Source organism: Heliangelus exortis, chromosome 3 (assembly GCF_036169615.1).
Source record: "Heliangelus exortis chromosome 3, bHelExo1.hap1, whole genome shotgun sequence".
NCBI lineage: Eukaryota > Metazoa > Chordata > Aves > Apodiformes > Trochilidae > Heliangelus > Heliangelus exortis.
Genome location: NC_092424.1, coordinates 89,614,518 through 89,628,484, shown reverse-complemented (window position 1 = coordinate 89,628,484; position 13,967 = coordinate 89,614,518). Strand labels below are relative to the sequence as shown.

The following is a 13,967-nucleotide window of genomic DNA, read 5'->3' as shown; positions in this document are numbered from 1 at the left end:
ATATTTTCTTTCGATTTCACACTTTTTCTGAAGATAGAATAGACCTTACCGTAGCTGTCATAAGCCTCTTCGCTTGTTCCGTGACCATAGTCATAATATTCAGGCACACTGTAACAGATTCAGATAGTCATGTCACTTGTATTGTAGGTAATCAATTAAAAACAAAAAAAGCACGGAAATTAAATGTATTTTAACACTTTTTCATGATATCAAAGGCAGAGAGTGTCAGTGATAATAACAGCTGTTACACAGCACATCACACTTCTTACCTACTGAGCATAAAATAAAACTGGTCCTAAATATGTAAGCCTTGGGAGATATGAAACTGACTGAAATTCTATTTCTAAAGTAAGGTCTGAAAAAAAGACAAACCATTTTATTATTCACAATTGTTAAACTGCCAGAAGAGGTGTTAAAGTCTTTTATCTGTAATTTCAAACAGTTATGTGAGATAAAACTCAGTATAGTTTGTTTTCCACAAAGCTGACTGTACTGTATTGTGTGGAATCTGTAAACTACTTATCTTTACAAAAAACACTGTCAGGTTTACAGCTTTGCTCCTGAAGAAGCAAGTATGTTTTCGCTCCTTGTAGAGAAATATCTAATTCTTCACAACTTTTGTGTCCTTATGTTGTGATTGGAAACGTTGAGATAGCACCAATAAAATATATATTGAAAGAAGTGGGGCCCCTTCCAACCCAAATTATTCTATTATTCTATGATTCTGTGATTATAAAAAGGGGAATATTGGTCTTTTTAACTGCTTTTTGCTAATAAACAAAAATTATGTATGGCCATATCAACATGTAATCAAAAGATTTCAGATCATAGTTCCACCCTGACAGTCAGCAATCCCCAGCTATTATCACAGTGGAGACCCAGAAAATTTGGCCCCTAAGATATACTGAAGTGGAAATGGAATTATGTGTATTACAATGCATATTTGGTGCCTAGTACCAAATTCAGTATCAGATTACTGCTGTTATCACATACCAGAAAGACATAACAACAATTAGTCTCTATCCAGAAAGATCCATGAATTCCACTATATTACATAGAATCACAGAAAGTTATGGGTTGGAAATGACCTTGAAAAATCATCGAGTTCAAGCCCCCTGCTAGGACAGAATCACCTTGTGCAGGTCACACAGGAGTGTATCCAGGTGGGTTTTGAATGTCTCCAAAGAAGGAGAATCCACAACCTCACTGGGCAGCCTGTGCCAGTGCTCTGTCACCCTCAGGGTGAAAAAAATTTTCCTCGTGTTTACGCGGAACCTTCTATGCTTCAGCTTGCACCTGTTGCCCCTCTTCCTATCATTGGACATCACTGAGAAGAGCCTGGCTCCATCCTCCTGACACTTGCCCTTTGCATATTTATAAACAGTAATGAGGTCACCCATCAGTGTGCTCTTTTCCAGGCTAAAGAGACTCAGCTACCTCATCCTTTCCTCATAAGGGAGATGCTCCACTCCCTAATTATCTTTGTGACTGTGCTGGACTCCCTCAAGCAGTTCCTTGTCCTTCCTGAACTGAGGGGCACAGAACTGGACACAATATTTCAGATATGGCCTCACCATAGTAGAGGGGGAAGAGTATCTCTCTCCACATCCCAGGATGCCATTGGCTTTCTTAGACACAAAGGCACATTTCTGGCTCATGGTCATCCTTCTGTATTTCTTTTGTCTGCAGTAAACCAAAGACCTTCCCTGTTGTTAATTTTTTTTAAATTTTAAATGTTGCTTTTGATTTTTTTCTTGAACACTGTGTGACATGACAGACTTTTCAAAATGAGCAGAAGCAGGCAATCAACTCAATACTGCACTATTTATACCATTATTTTTCATGCAATTTTCCATACTGTATTATCATTTAAAAAATAATAAGTTACAGTTGAAGGAGCAATTTAGCTGAGAGTAAAGTAAAAATATTTCACAAACGCAATAGAGATAAATAAGCATTTGTAACAATTATTTAAATAAACTAAGTTTGACTTTTTTTGTTCACAAACTGCCTGGAATCAGATTTCTAGTTTCACAAACTTAATAGCTATTCAGAACTTTTCTTAGTATAATTTCTGAGAATAATTCATGTATTATTGAGAGCAGTTACTGTGTGTATCTGATAACTGAATGTCAAGCTGTGTTGATTTGAGACGCATAATCCCTGACTAGCTAGGCACAGCTCACACAAACAGTTTTCTGCTTCTAAGCTATGTGGTGCTTTCTGGACTAAAATGCAATTATAATTGGTGTGAATTGATTTAGTCAATTAGCCAGAAGTCATTCATGTGTGTGCACAGTACACTGATGTTGGTATCTCAGACACATGAAAAATTAATTTTCTAAGGCAGCTGCAAAAAGTGGACATGGGAATGACATGAATGAAAGTGAAATTTACACTTAAATATTTTCTAAATGCCATTTGCTCTCTATAGGACAGAATCACTGTAGAACATTATCTTCCAGGGTAAAGGGAGGAATCCAGCTGACTGAAAAATTAATCATCTAAGTATACACATCCTCCTATTGAAATGGTCCTAGAAGCAAACTTGAAGATTACATCTTTGCTTTGTTGAACATATGAAACATTCTGTATTATTTTTCAATTATTCTACTAGCCAGTCAGATTCAATTATAGGATTATGAAAGGTGAACTACAGCACTGGTGGTGTCAGGGTTACATCATGTATCTAGTCATATCTACAGAGTTCACAGTTTAGACTTAAGAAATTATTTGAAGTGTTCAGAACAGAAAGATAACATATCATCCAGATCTGGCAGGCAGCAGAATGAAAATCTTGTGTAATACAATTTAAGCAGCAGCATTTTGGCATATTGCCTGCTTTGGAGGGTAGAAGAGGATATTGCAGTAGTGAGTGGAGTTTCAGGAGAAGAAACCACAGAACTTTCAATTTCTGTCAGCGGATAAAATGATAACATTTCTTCCTGATACATTTTCCAAAACAAAGGGCTGCATCCAAAGGCCAGCTTTAAAATGAGAGCATTTGGGATCCAAACCAAAGGCCAACAAGCAGTCCCGCTTTCAGTTGTCACTGAGAAGGGCCTTGAGCTATTACCATTAGTATAGCATCCAGAAAAATGCAAGACTTGTAAGAGAGGGCAAAAATTCATTGCAATATCATTGTTGTATGCTTTTATTATAGAAGAAACACACAGTTTTACAGACAATAATGACTGAAGGTAAAAATCCTGCACAGTGAACATTCTGAACTGAAATACATTATAAACAGAATACAACGTTAAAGCTCAAACCATTAAGAAACAAGTTGTGCTGCAATTTTTAAAAGGAAGTGATTTGTTATATACTTCATATTTGATGTCCCTGAGCACAATACTTAACACATTTCTGAAAATGTATCATTCAAAGCATAATACATGATTGTGATCTGAGTTGGAACTGTGAAAGCATAGAGCCACAGAATCACAGAATTGTTATGGTTGGAAAAGACCTCTAAAATAATAATATTCTCTAACTTTATTTATTTACATTTTTTTTTCACAAATTTCAGCCAAAAAGGTATTTCAAAGTCTTTGCTAACTCTTACTAGATAGTGTTTTGAACAATACTCAAACGAAGCAAATTAATTTCTTAGCATGAAACACCTGATGTAAACTTAGATTTTTTTAACCTTGTGAACATCTTAGCCTTCTCTATTTTAAATCCTTCCAAATATTCACTAAAATCTATTACACACATTTACTTGTAAACATTTTCCTCTACTTTTTATTAAAGTTAACAATAAATTATGATTATAAAAATGGGTGATATAATACGAACTATTTTTTTAATTATTGCAGTACAGAGATTTTTTTTTCCATTCACATTATGCTCAACTATGAAAGGAAACAATCAGCAAATTAAATCAGCATAAATAAAACTTGTTCATATAATTTTCAAATTCTCAGACTGTTCCTGGAAAATACTTGATCATGAGCTTTAGAAATTTCAGGCTCTCTTGGCAGTGTTAATGGAAACAGGACACCATTATCTGTTATTAGCATTCATTACTTTCAAGCAACATGAAGTGTAATTTACCTAAGTATGTGCACCCATCTGAAAGCAGGATGTAGTAAATTTTAAAAAGCAGATAAGATTAACTCATTAATAACTTCTCAACTTTTATTCCTAAGATTGCAAAGCTTTGTGCTACACTTTAACACTTGACTTCTGAAACATAGAGGTCTTGATATGCAGTGACTTAGACTTCAGTAGCATTCTACACATACCACTTGTAGAAGAGCTGATATATTACAAATCTTATAAGTTTTTAAAATATTTTTCTATCTTGAATGGCTTGTAATCTTAAGACCTCTGATATAATTTTTCTCTATCTAGATTAAACTTTTGCAACAAAGATAACATGATTCTGTCCTTATTGCTACTCCATGGGCCAGAAGATTAACAATGCACCTACTGTTTAACTTCAAAATTGTACTGTATTTCTGCTTATTTTTAACTTAAATGTTGTTTTTGTTTAGTGCTTTTGAACATGCCACTTTAAAAGACTTGCGATCAAAGTTTCCGTAAACTTCTGATGTTTTCTTCTCATGCAAATAAAAGTCAGAATAACTCCAGAAAAAGAACACAAAACATGTTCCTCTTTTGAGAGAGAAAGGCTCCCTGAGGCACCTTTCAACCTGAATTATTTGGTACACCTATGATATCAGAATGCCTCAAATACAGAGAGACCCTGTATCTAAAGAGCAATCTTAAAAAACAACAAAGACTTTTAACCTCTTGTTAATTGTGACTTTGTCAAATTAACATTACCTAAGATAAGCTGAATTCCAGTTTGTCTGTGTCAACAGTCAGGGGAAACCACAGTTTGTTATCCAGATGTTGGGGAGAATGGTGCTTTAAAGTGGTTTAAGCAGAGAACTGCAAAAAAAAGACTTCAGATTGAAGCCACAAAACACTGACTCTTGAGTCAACAAGGCACCCGGGGGAGGGTGATGTTCACCACTCCAGAGATGAATGGTGTCGGGTGTAGGAAATCTTGACATTAATGAATAGATTTCATTAGCCTTTAACCAATCTCTTCCTGCACCTGCAGGAAGCTGCTGGCAAAAGGCCCCAGGTTAGCAACATTACCATATGGTTCCCTTGCTTCTCCAGCTCTGTACTACAGAGCAGCAGAACACTGCAAGAACTAAAAAACTTTCATACTCTCTGTTGCCTCATGTTTTTTAAATTATTATTATTTTCATTATTATAATTGTTTTGTTTTCCTTCTTCCTTTCTTTTTTATTCTTTTACTTGTTGACAGATGTATCTAATTTTTTATTCTGTAATTATGGAGCACAAAATGCGGTTGTAAATATACAATGGGCCCACTAAAGCCAAAGATGAAAGATAAAAAAAAGGCTTCATCTGCTTTAAGCACTGCTAACAGGTGAAAGCACATAGATGAAGTGTGTTCTGCAGTCTATCCTGAAAGGCTCTAAGAAACAGAAAGCCTTTGATTAAGACCAGCTGAGGTAGATTTAACAGGTTATTTTTCCTCATAAAGACATGATTATATCTTGTTTTTCTTTCTTAACAATTGTACTTTTAAAGTGGAAGAGTTTATGCTGGACTGTTATATCAGTATTTTATTAGGAAATGTTTGGGAAAGAGCTACACAATTTAGAAAAGAGGCTTTTGATCAACCTTGGAGTTACAACTCAGCCATTACATGATAAACAGGCTTTTTGGGGGGAAATACTTGCATTTGTCCAAACTGATGCCACTGATGCCACATTCAGCTGATGCCACTGAAATTCCACAGTTCAGATTCACTATCAAACAGATTAAAAACTTGTATGCTAGCCTTTGAGGAAGTAAAAGTAACTCTTGAGAGACTTCCCTCTTTGTGTTGGGGCACTTGCTGATGTAAGATTGAATCACTATTGTATTTTAGGACTGGCATTCCTGGCATTCATCAGATTGCAATCATAATCTCTGTGTTAGCATCCCTTATAGATACATCCCAGTCTAGCTTTAGACAACAGATTCTCGAGTCCAGCTAACATCCAGATTAATGCACGAGGAGGTGGGATTCAGTATTTTTAGACAACTCTCATTCTTTCTTTCTCACTTCTTTAAATTCATTCTTTGAGGTCTTGGCCCTCTATTTCTTGTTACCTCTTGCTTTATAAGTATCATTTCTATTGAGTAATTCTTGGAGCCTACAATTTTCAACACTGGTAATTGATACAAACACCCTGCTCCTATGTTAACAGGAAGCTGTCTAATGCTACTGCAGACATTTCATGTAAGGCTATGTTTGCAATGCTGCTTCCTCCTCCATGAAGCCAGCAGGATTTAGGGTTGAACCAGATGATCCTTAATGTCCCTTCCAACCTGACATTCTATGATTAAATGACACATACTTGTTCATGAAAGAAAATTTGCTTACACACAGCAGCGTGCTTCTGCTTGGCAGATGAGTGAGATTTGCATATATGCAATTTTTAATACAAAATATTTCATAATATTTATAAGTAAAATTGTGAGAATAAAGAAATAACCCTCCTATGAATCTGAAATGTACTAGGACACATTTACTTAACAGAGCACTACAGCTATAGAAAAGATAAAGAGATTCCCAATGAAGGAAGTTCTTGTAGGATTCAGCCTTAAATCACATATATAGTATTTTACTGAATAGATTTTTAGAGCTAATAGAGTATTATGATGAACATGTTAGTGGATAAAGTCTTCCTTTCCCTGGTAGCTCAAGTTTGATTGTATCCAGTATTTTTAGCAGAGAAGAATGTCTCCATTACAATGCTCCCCGAGTTTATTTAGTTTACAACATGCCTGAAGTTAAAATAGATCTCACCTGCTTGTGGCATTTCTCTATGTTTGATTTCATGCTACTGCAAATCAGAATAAAATACATAAAGAAATAAATAATGAGGCCAGTAGAGTTATTCAAGCATAGAATTGGAGAGTCATCATAATTGCAAGATGACTGAGTTCTGAACTGCAGAATCTGAAATAGAAACCAATCTGCCTTTTATTTGTACAACCAAAGACACACAGGGATTTCCATGCAAATAGTATCCATTTCACTATACTTTGCTTACACATGGACAATTATTACCAGTATAACAGAATATAATAGAAAATGTCTGCAGACACAGGAAATGAGGCAGAATTTCAGGAATCCTATCCAGTTTCAGAGGAAAAACTTTTCTCTGCTTCAAAGCAATGAAATTTGATGCCATTGTGCTCACTGAATCACATAAATGAGAAGTGGCATTTGAAAACAGTTTCTGATGATGAATGGCATAAGTGGATTGCTGTGAAGATAGATAAAATGTCATATTCTAGGCTTCCTGGTTTGACTGATTTCAATAAGCTGGATATAAAATACAGGAAATTCTTTATTTATGAACAGGTGGGTATAAGCACAGAACCAAAATGTAATATGACAAATTATAAATACAATGCATACTGGCTAAAAGTGAGAGAGTGCACAGTAGAGAAAATAATAATGAATATCCAATTTTACAAAAAAAATCCCCAGTGTAACCACTCTTCCTATTGCAGCTTGGATTATATTTGTTTCTATATCTTTTACTAGACAGCAAAATTTTGATAGAAGTGCCTGAACCTCTGATCATATTACTAAAAGATTTAAGCATGTGATAATATATTGAGTAAACTAATGATTATTCACAGTTATGTCTAGCTATAATTTTTAAACTAAGGGCAAAAATGCTTCATTTTATTATAGAACTCTCCACAGCTAGTGTGCAGGTACTTTTTGCAAAACAAATAGTCAAAACCAATGAGTGTCTGCTTAAATAAATGTATCTGATCATTGCTGTAAGCTTTTATCAAACTTGTTCTACACATAAAGACGATCATTGACCTGTTTTCCTTCTGAGTGCCATCAGAGCATATTAATGTGACAAAAGTTTCCTAAAGTTCCTCAGCAAGATATTAGGAGAGAGATTACGTGACTATGATCGTGGTTTTCTCAAAAGCAACTCTTAAGTCTTCAAGACTTTACAGGAATATTTGCTCCCTAGTCTTCCAGTATTCAATTAAGGGAAAGATTGTACCGCCACATACACCACACTGTAACTAGGAATTCAACTGGTGGGAGGGTGGTATATTTCAACACCTCTTGAACTACACTACACCTACCAGAGGGAGGTACAAGCACACCGGAGGCACGGCAAAGAGAAAGGAACTTGCTAGAATTCTATCAGGTTTCTCTCCACACCCAAATGTCTACCAGAAGGTAAGGAAACTGATAAGCATCAGTTCAGCATCTTGTGGGAAATGTGTAAGCTTCCCCATTACCTGAATATGCAAGAAAGCTTTACAGTGCTGAACAGAATCCAGAAACAGCATTCATGTTATCTGCTGTACAACAACCACTTGTTACTGGCAATGATTTTCTCACGTAACTGTTCTATTTAACTGTTTCAGAAGTTTTCCTTCAAAAGACACATTAAATAAAGTTCTGCTTTTAGTAAGGCTTAGTATCTTATTTAGCCAAAGCACAAAATGAAGTACTAGAGTAATTTCTGTCACTCAGGTAGAAGCTTACAGGAATTTTGACTCAAAGGTCTTTGAAGAACACACAAGGTTTTCATTTGTACAGCTCTATTACAGTAACTTGGATTTCAAGACTACAGTGATTCTAATGGATTAATGTTGTTAGATCACTTAAAAGAACAAAGATAGTCAATAAACTGGGTGGCTGCAAGACAGCTATCACATCAGTAAAAGTTATAAGTAAGATGAATGCTGCTGTCCCCGAGATCTACAGGAGGTTTTCAGCAGAATCTTTTCAGACTTATTTACTCTTCTGATGACTACAGATGCCTGTGAGATGACTGATATCCAAAGAAGCTGTGGATAGACCCCCCCTGGTTGTGTTCAAGGTCAGGTTGGATGAGGCTTTGAGCAACCTGCTCTAGGGGAAGATGTCTCTGATCATGGCAGAGGGTTTGGAACCAGATGACCTTTTAAGTCCCTAAACCATTCTGACTGATAAACAAGGTTGAGTGTTGTAATTTGTACTGATTATTGCTGTATGTACTCTGGCACTGTTGTAAGAAGGCTACATCAATACTTGAAATTAAAAAGAGCATCTAAGATACTTTGATTCATATTAGTTGGCCATGATATTAATTTCCTTTGTAGTGGCAATAAGAATTAATGTAACTCTTAATTCTCATGATACTTTAGTATTCAAGATTCCCCAGCCCCTTTAGTTTTTCCCCTTTTCAGCATAAGAGAAAGTCTGAAATAAAGTTCACCCAGTGATGCACTCTATTGTGTGATATTTAGCCTTCAGTTTGTGTGCATTTGTGTATCTAAATGAAAATGCTATTTGCAAAAAATTATAATCTGATATCTTTATTATGAGATTATCCTAAAGGAAAGGACTAGAATTATTTACTGCAATTTAACACAGCATGAAGATCATATGAAAGTCAGTATCCCAGTCTATTAAAAATAAATTCAAATATGTTTACTTTTTTTGTACTTGAAAGATCAGATCTACTTTAAATGTTCCTAAGAGAATTTCTAGCAGCCATAAAAGCCACACAAATCAAGCTGGAGTTTGTAAATTGAGTTACTTTCTTTATATTTGTAACAAAAAAGTTTTCTTAGTCCAATTAGATTATCCTGTGTTGTTATATTGAAGTTTACCTGGTTGTATGTGAACAAAAAGAGGGAAACTGTAATAGAAAACAGAGCTAGAAGGGACCTCAAAATGTCACCTAGGTCATTTAATCTACCTCTAAGCACAGAAATTTATCTACAAAATTCTTTACCGAAATGTTTTTAAAGCTACAGTGACAGGGAATACCAAGTACTGTAGTCCTCTTTTAATTCTCCTTGCTACCAGTCCTACTGCTGTTTTAGTATAAACATCTAGCAATGTTTATACTGAATTTCTGCTACTGAAATACAGGGCCATCATTTTTTGCTGAATGAAAAGAAGCCTGGAAGAAGAATAGTCCATTGGACAGAGTCCATCAAAAAGAGCTCTGTATTGTGGTCTTCACAAGTGTATTAGTCTGAAAGGGTTATTTTACTAGCAGTGCTGTGATTGTGAATAAGACATCTTTGGAATTAGATACACATACAAAGTCTTGATATCTGGAGGTCAAACAAGGGTAACTAGGATGAACTGGAGCTCAAGCAAATACATGCTGCTGATGTAAATAATTCCTGGAGATTCAACTGGATAAAATATTCTTTGCTTTACTTTCTAAATCACTTTATAGCATGTCTCTGCACTGAAGTGATTGTACTATAAGCCACACAGGTAACACAGGATGAACTGTGGTCCATGTTATTTTCCCACATATCAGATCAGAAATAAGCAAGTGATCCCTAAATCCCCTGTACTACCAGCTTATGCTGTAGAATAAAGAGCTGTAAATAGAAGCTGTACAGTAGACATCAGGAACTTAACAATAGAAAAAAAAATAAACAAAACTTCCTTTCAACATCAGTATCTTGTTCAGTCACAATGATCGAATGTGCTCTTGAGATATTCAAAGGGTCAGAATTCATTTTATGAATGTGAATCAGAAGTGCAGAACTTATTACAGGTTGAATTGAGAGGTATTGCTATGAATATACAGCTACTGAGACATTGCTGCTACTATGGTCAGAGGGACTATTCCATAGCAGGAATGTGGACTTACACAGCATATATACCCTGCAACTTGTTTTTCTCATTACATTTCTCCTTACCAGAATCGTGAAACAGAAGCCAAATAGATTTTCACATTATACCACAGTTATAGTTATGAACCATAGATATTAATTTGAATTACACATAATTTAGCTAGAACAAGGCTATGCCAGTCAACTTGAAATTCACTGACACTGCAGTTTTCCTTCCTCTCTTCTTCAATCCTCTAAGATAACTTCATTTTGGCAGCTACCTAACATAATGTGTATAGGTTTCCAGATCACGAAAAAACTTAAAATTAATTTCAGACATATTAAAGCCATATTTATGTTAAGATTTAGGTTCTGTATTACCATTAACTTCTTAGAGGAAGCTCAGAGATGGCATGAGCTATAAGATGCATTTCTGCATCAGAAGTTTAGTTGTTTCTATATCAGATGCGGGGTGGGTTTGCAGTGTGCATTTGACAGACTAAGAAGAACTCATTGTCCCAGAATGATCCACATACCAGCATGGAATGTGTGTCTAGAGACTGTTTCCTATAGTGTTACATAAAATATTTACAAGAGTAATGGTAAGTATTTTGCTGAGAATTGCTTCAATGCCCTAAAACTGGGTTGCTATCACTAGTGGAGTTGCATCCAGGCAGGCAAGAGAAATTTTACCTATGTCATCTTGCAGTCACAACACAGATGAAGATATGTCATGAGAAGGCCTGTGTCACTGTGGGATGACATCTGTAACAGTAGTAATTTGCACTATTTCCAGATGTCTTTTTCACTGGCTTATTTATTTTTCTTGTCAGCATGTTACAGATTTTCAGGTATTTGTGTCTATTTAGAGCCCAGGATGGCAATCACTCTTCTTTCTTTAGTAAGCACCCACTCAGCATCTCATTTTGCAGCTGAACTATGTTTTTAACAAAAGCCAGACAGAACAAAAGCCAGACAAAGCAACAAACAAGCCCTGGAAGACATCGCCAATATGCCAGCTACCTGTTCACAAAAATCAGAACTGATTGATGTGTGACTGTTCATGCCAGGCACTGCAGAACAGGAAAATTATATCGAACCCAAATTTTAAGCTTCAATGGACAATCATTTAATTTCTTTGCTTTTTCCTGTCAGGCACCATTGTTTACAGCACATATGGTTGGATAGGTTATACACAGATGGATTTAATAGAACATACCCTTCCTTATTTGTTCTATGACCACCCCACCAGTCCCAGGTTTCTATATTATATCCTTTGGCTGAGAGACATGGTACCCTTTAAATGAAACTGCAGGTGCTGTCAGAAACACAAAGTTCAGCGGACATGACTCCAGATGTGGCAGCAAAGTAAATATGGCTCTGCTGGCCAACAGGGTTCTCAGCTGATTCAACAGCAATGGGTTCACTTCTGCAAAATTATTCTTTTGGTCTTGGCTGAGGAGTGTGACAACACATTGCATGTGGTATAGTCTGATATAGTCCCTACCGACCTCTGAGTGAGAGGCAGATATTGTTCCTTTCACAAAAGAGTTCACCCTTTTCTCCTGGTGATACAGCTCATGAACCCTGGACAGTTCTGGTGGTTCAACAGACTTAAAAGTTCCTGCTGAGAAAGTAAAAGTGTATTAAATTTTGAAAACTAATAGGATTATCCTATATCATCTGCATTACAGCTGATTTGGAAATTGATACTTCTATCATTTTTGAGTTTTGTTTAATAGGATTTATTGTTGCCCTGTTAATACCATATTTATTTCTGTAAATCAATATTGCAGTGGGAATGGAAAGGAAGAATGGTTGCCATCACGTGTTCCCATAGCACATGAAGGTAAGAAGCCCTCGAGAATATTAGAGTGCTTGAACTGCTAAGAATCATCAAAAAGTGGACAAGTTTTAAAGGTCTGCACAGGAATGACATCTACCTGAGCAATGGAAATTGGGCAGCATCAGATGTAATGGCTAACAGGTGAGGGATGAGTTGGGGTAAACTGCAGTGACAGTAATTTGGTTTAATTATAATGTAGACAATCAGAATATTCTTACATGCTTTTAAGTACCAAGACATTAACCAGTTGATGAGAAGAGACACTGCTATTTTGAGAACATCAAGCTAAATCTTTCCCTTACCTCTCTTCTGCAACTTTCCATTGACACGTGAACAGGCAATGGTGAGGACCAGGCATAGCAACCATATTCAGAATGGGATTGGTATTTCTGAATAGCATGTCTAGGTTTTCTGTTTTTACCAAAGTTGTCAGACTGGAGGTTCAGGAGGTAAATCTAGCTGGCAGGAAGGGTTTGAGTGATCTCTGCCTGACTGCCAAGTGCCTGGGGAGTAGCATTATAAATTTAACAACTATTGAAAAAATCTTGGTATGTCTGGGCAGGCAGAGGTATTTATCATCACTGTAAGCCATCCTCAAATTGCATGGAAGGGAGAGGGAGAGGAAAAAGAGGTTTTCTGAAGAAATTCAAAGTGGAGTGCAACATTGCCTATGGGAAGTATGTCAAATCTGATGTCTTCCCATGCCCACTGAAATGGTTGTCTCCTCATTCTCTTTGGCACTGGACAAAGCTTTCATTTTAATTACATTAAAAACTGTATTTTGAAATCAGTATGAGAAAATTTATGAAATGAGCAATGTTTCTAAATGTCTATGCTAAATCTGTAGTCTTGTAAATAATGATTAGAGACACATTTGGGAAAGGCAGATAGTTGCTCAATTAAATCTTTGTCATGCAATTCCATTTTTGTTCTGGGTCATCATTATGGGACAGGAAGGTGACAATGAAAAAAAGTAGCTTTAGAAATACAGCTTCTGTCAGTTAAAGGAAGACATACATCATGCAATATAGACTGTAGCAATAAGTGTCATAACCCATCACTCTCTCCTTCCTAAAATAAGTCTCACCAAATATAGAAAGATACAGGTGAGGCTTACCAGGCTGGTTATTGTGTCCATTTCAAAGTGCCCCTTTGCTCATTCAGCCTTGCACACTTATTATGAGTTTCATTCCAGTCTGATCCAGAGACTCTGTCATGGTCTCTTCCACAAGAGACCCCATCCCCCTATTTTCAGTCTAAAACCAGACTGCTGTTATGAAGAACAGAGCTTTTTGTCTGGAAGGGTTGCAGTGGTAGAGTTCATTAGAGAAATAACCACGCAAAATATATTTCTGAGACTGCAATGCTATCCCTGACCTTTAGTACAGACCTTCAGATAATTTTGCACAGAGGGACAGTGTTTGTCTCCCTTTGCATCAGGATGTTCCTGGGACTGGGTATTTGTGGAGCT

At 36.2% G+C, this 13,967-nt stretch overlaps 1 protein-coding gene across 1 annotated transcript in view; it reads right to left on the bottom strand.

Moving 5' to 3' along the window:
* KHDRBS2 (KH RNA binding domain containing, signal transduction associated 2) overlaps positions 1-13,967 on the bottom strand; it is a 308,580-nt gene that overhangs the window by 16,301 nt on the left and 278,312 nt on the right. The window contains exon 8 of the mRNA XM_071741655.1: positions 50-108. Coding sequence (XP_071597756.1) covers positions 50-108 — 59 coding nt within the window. The remainder of the gene's footprint in view (positions 1-49; positions 109-13,967) is intronic.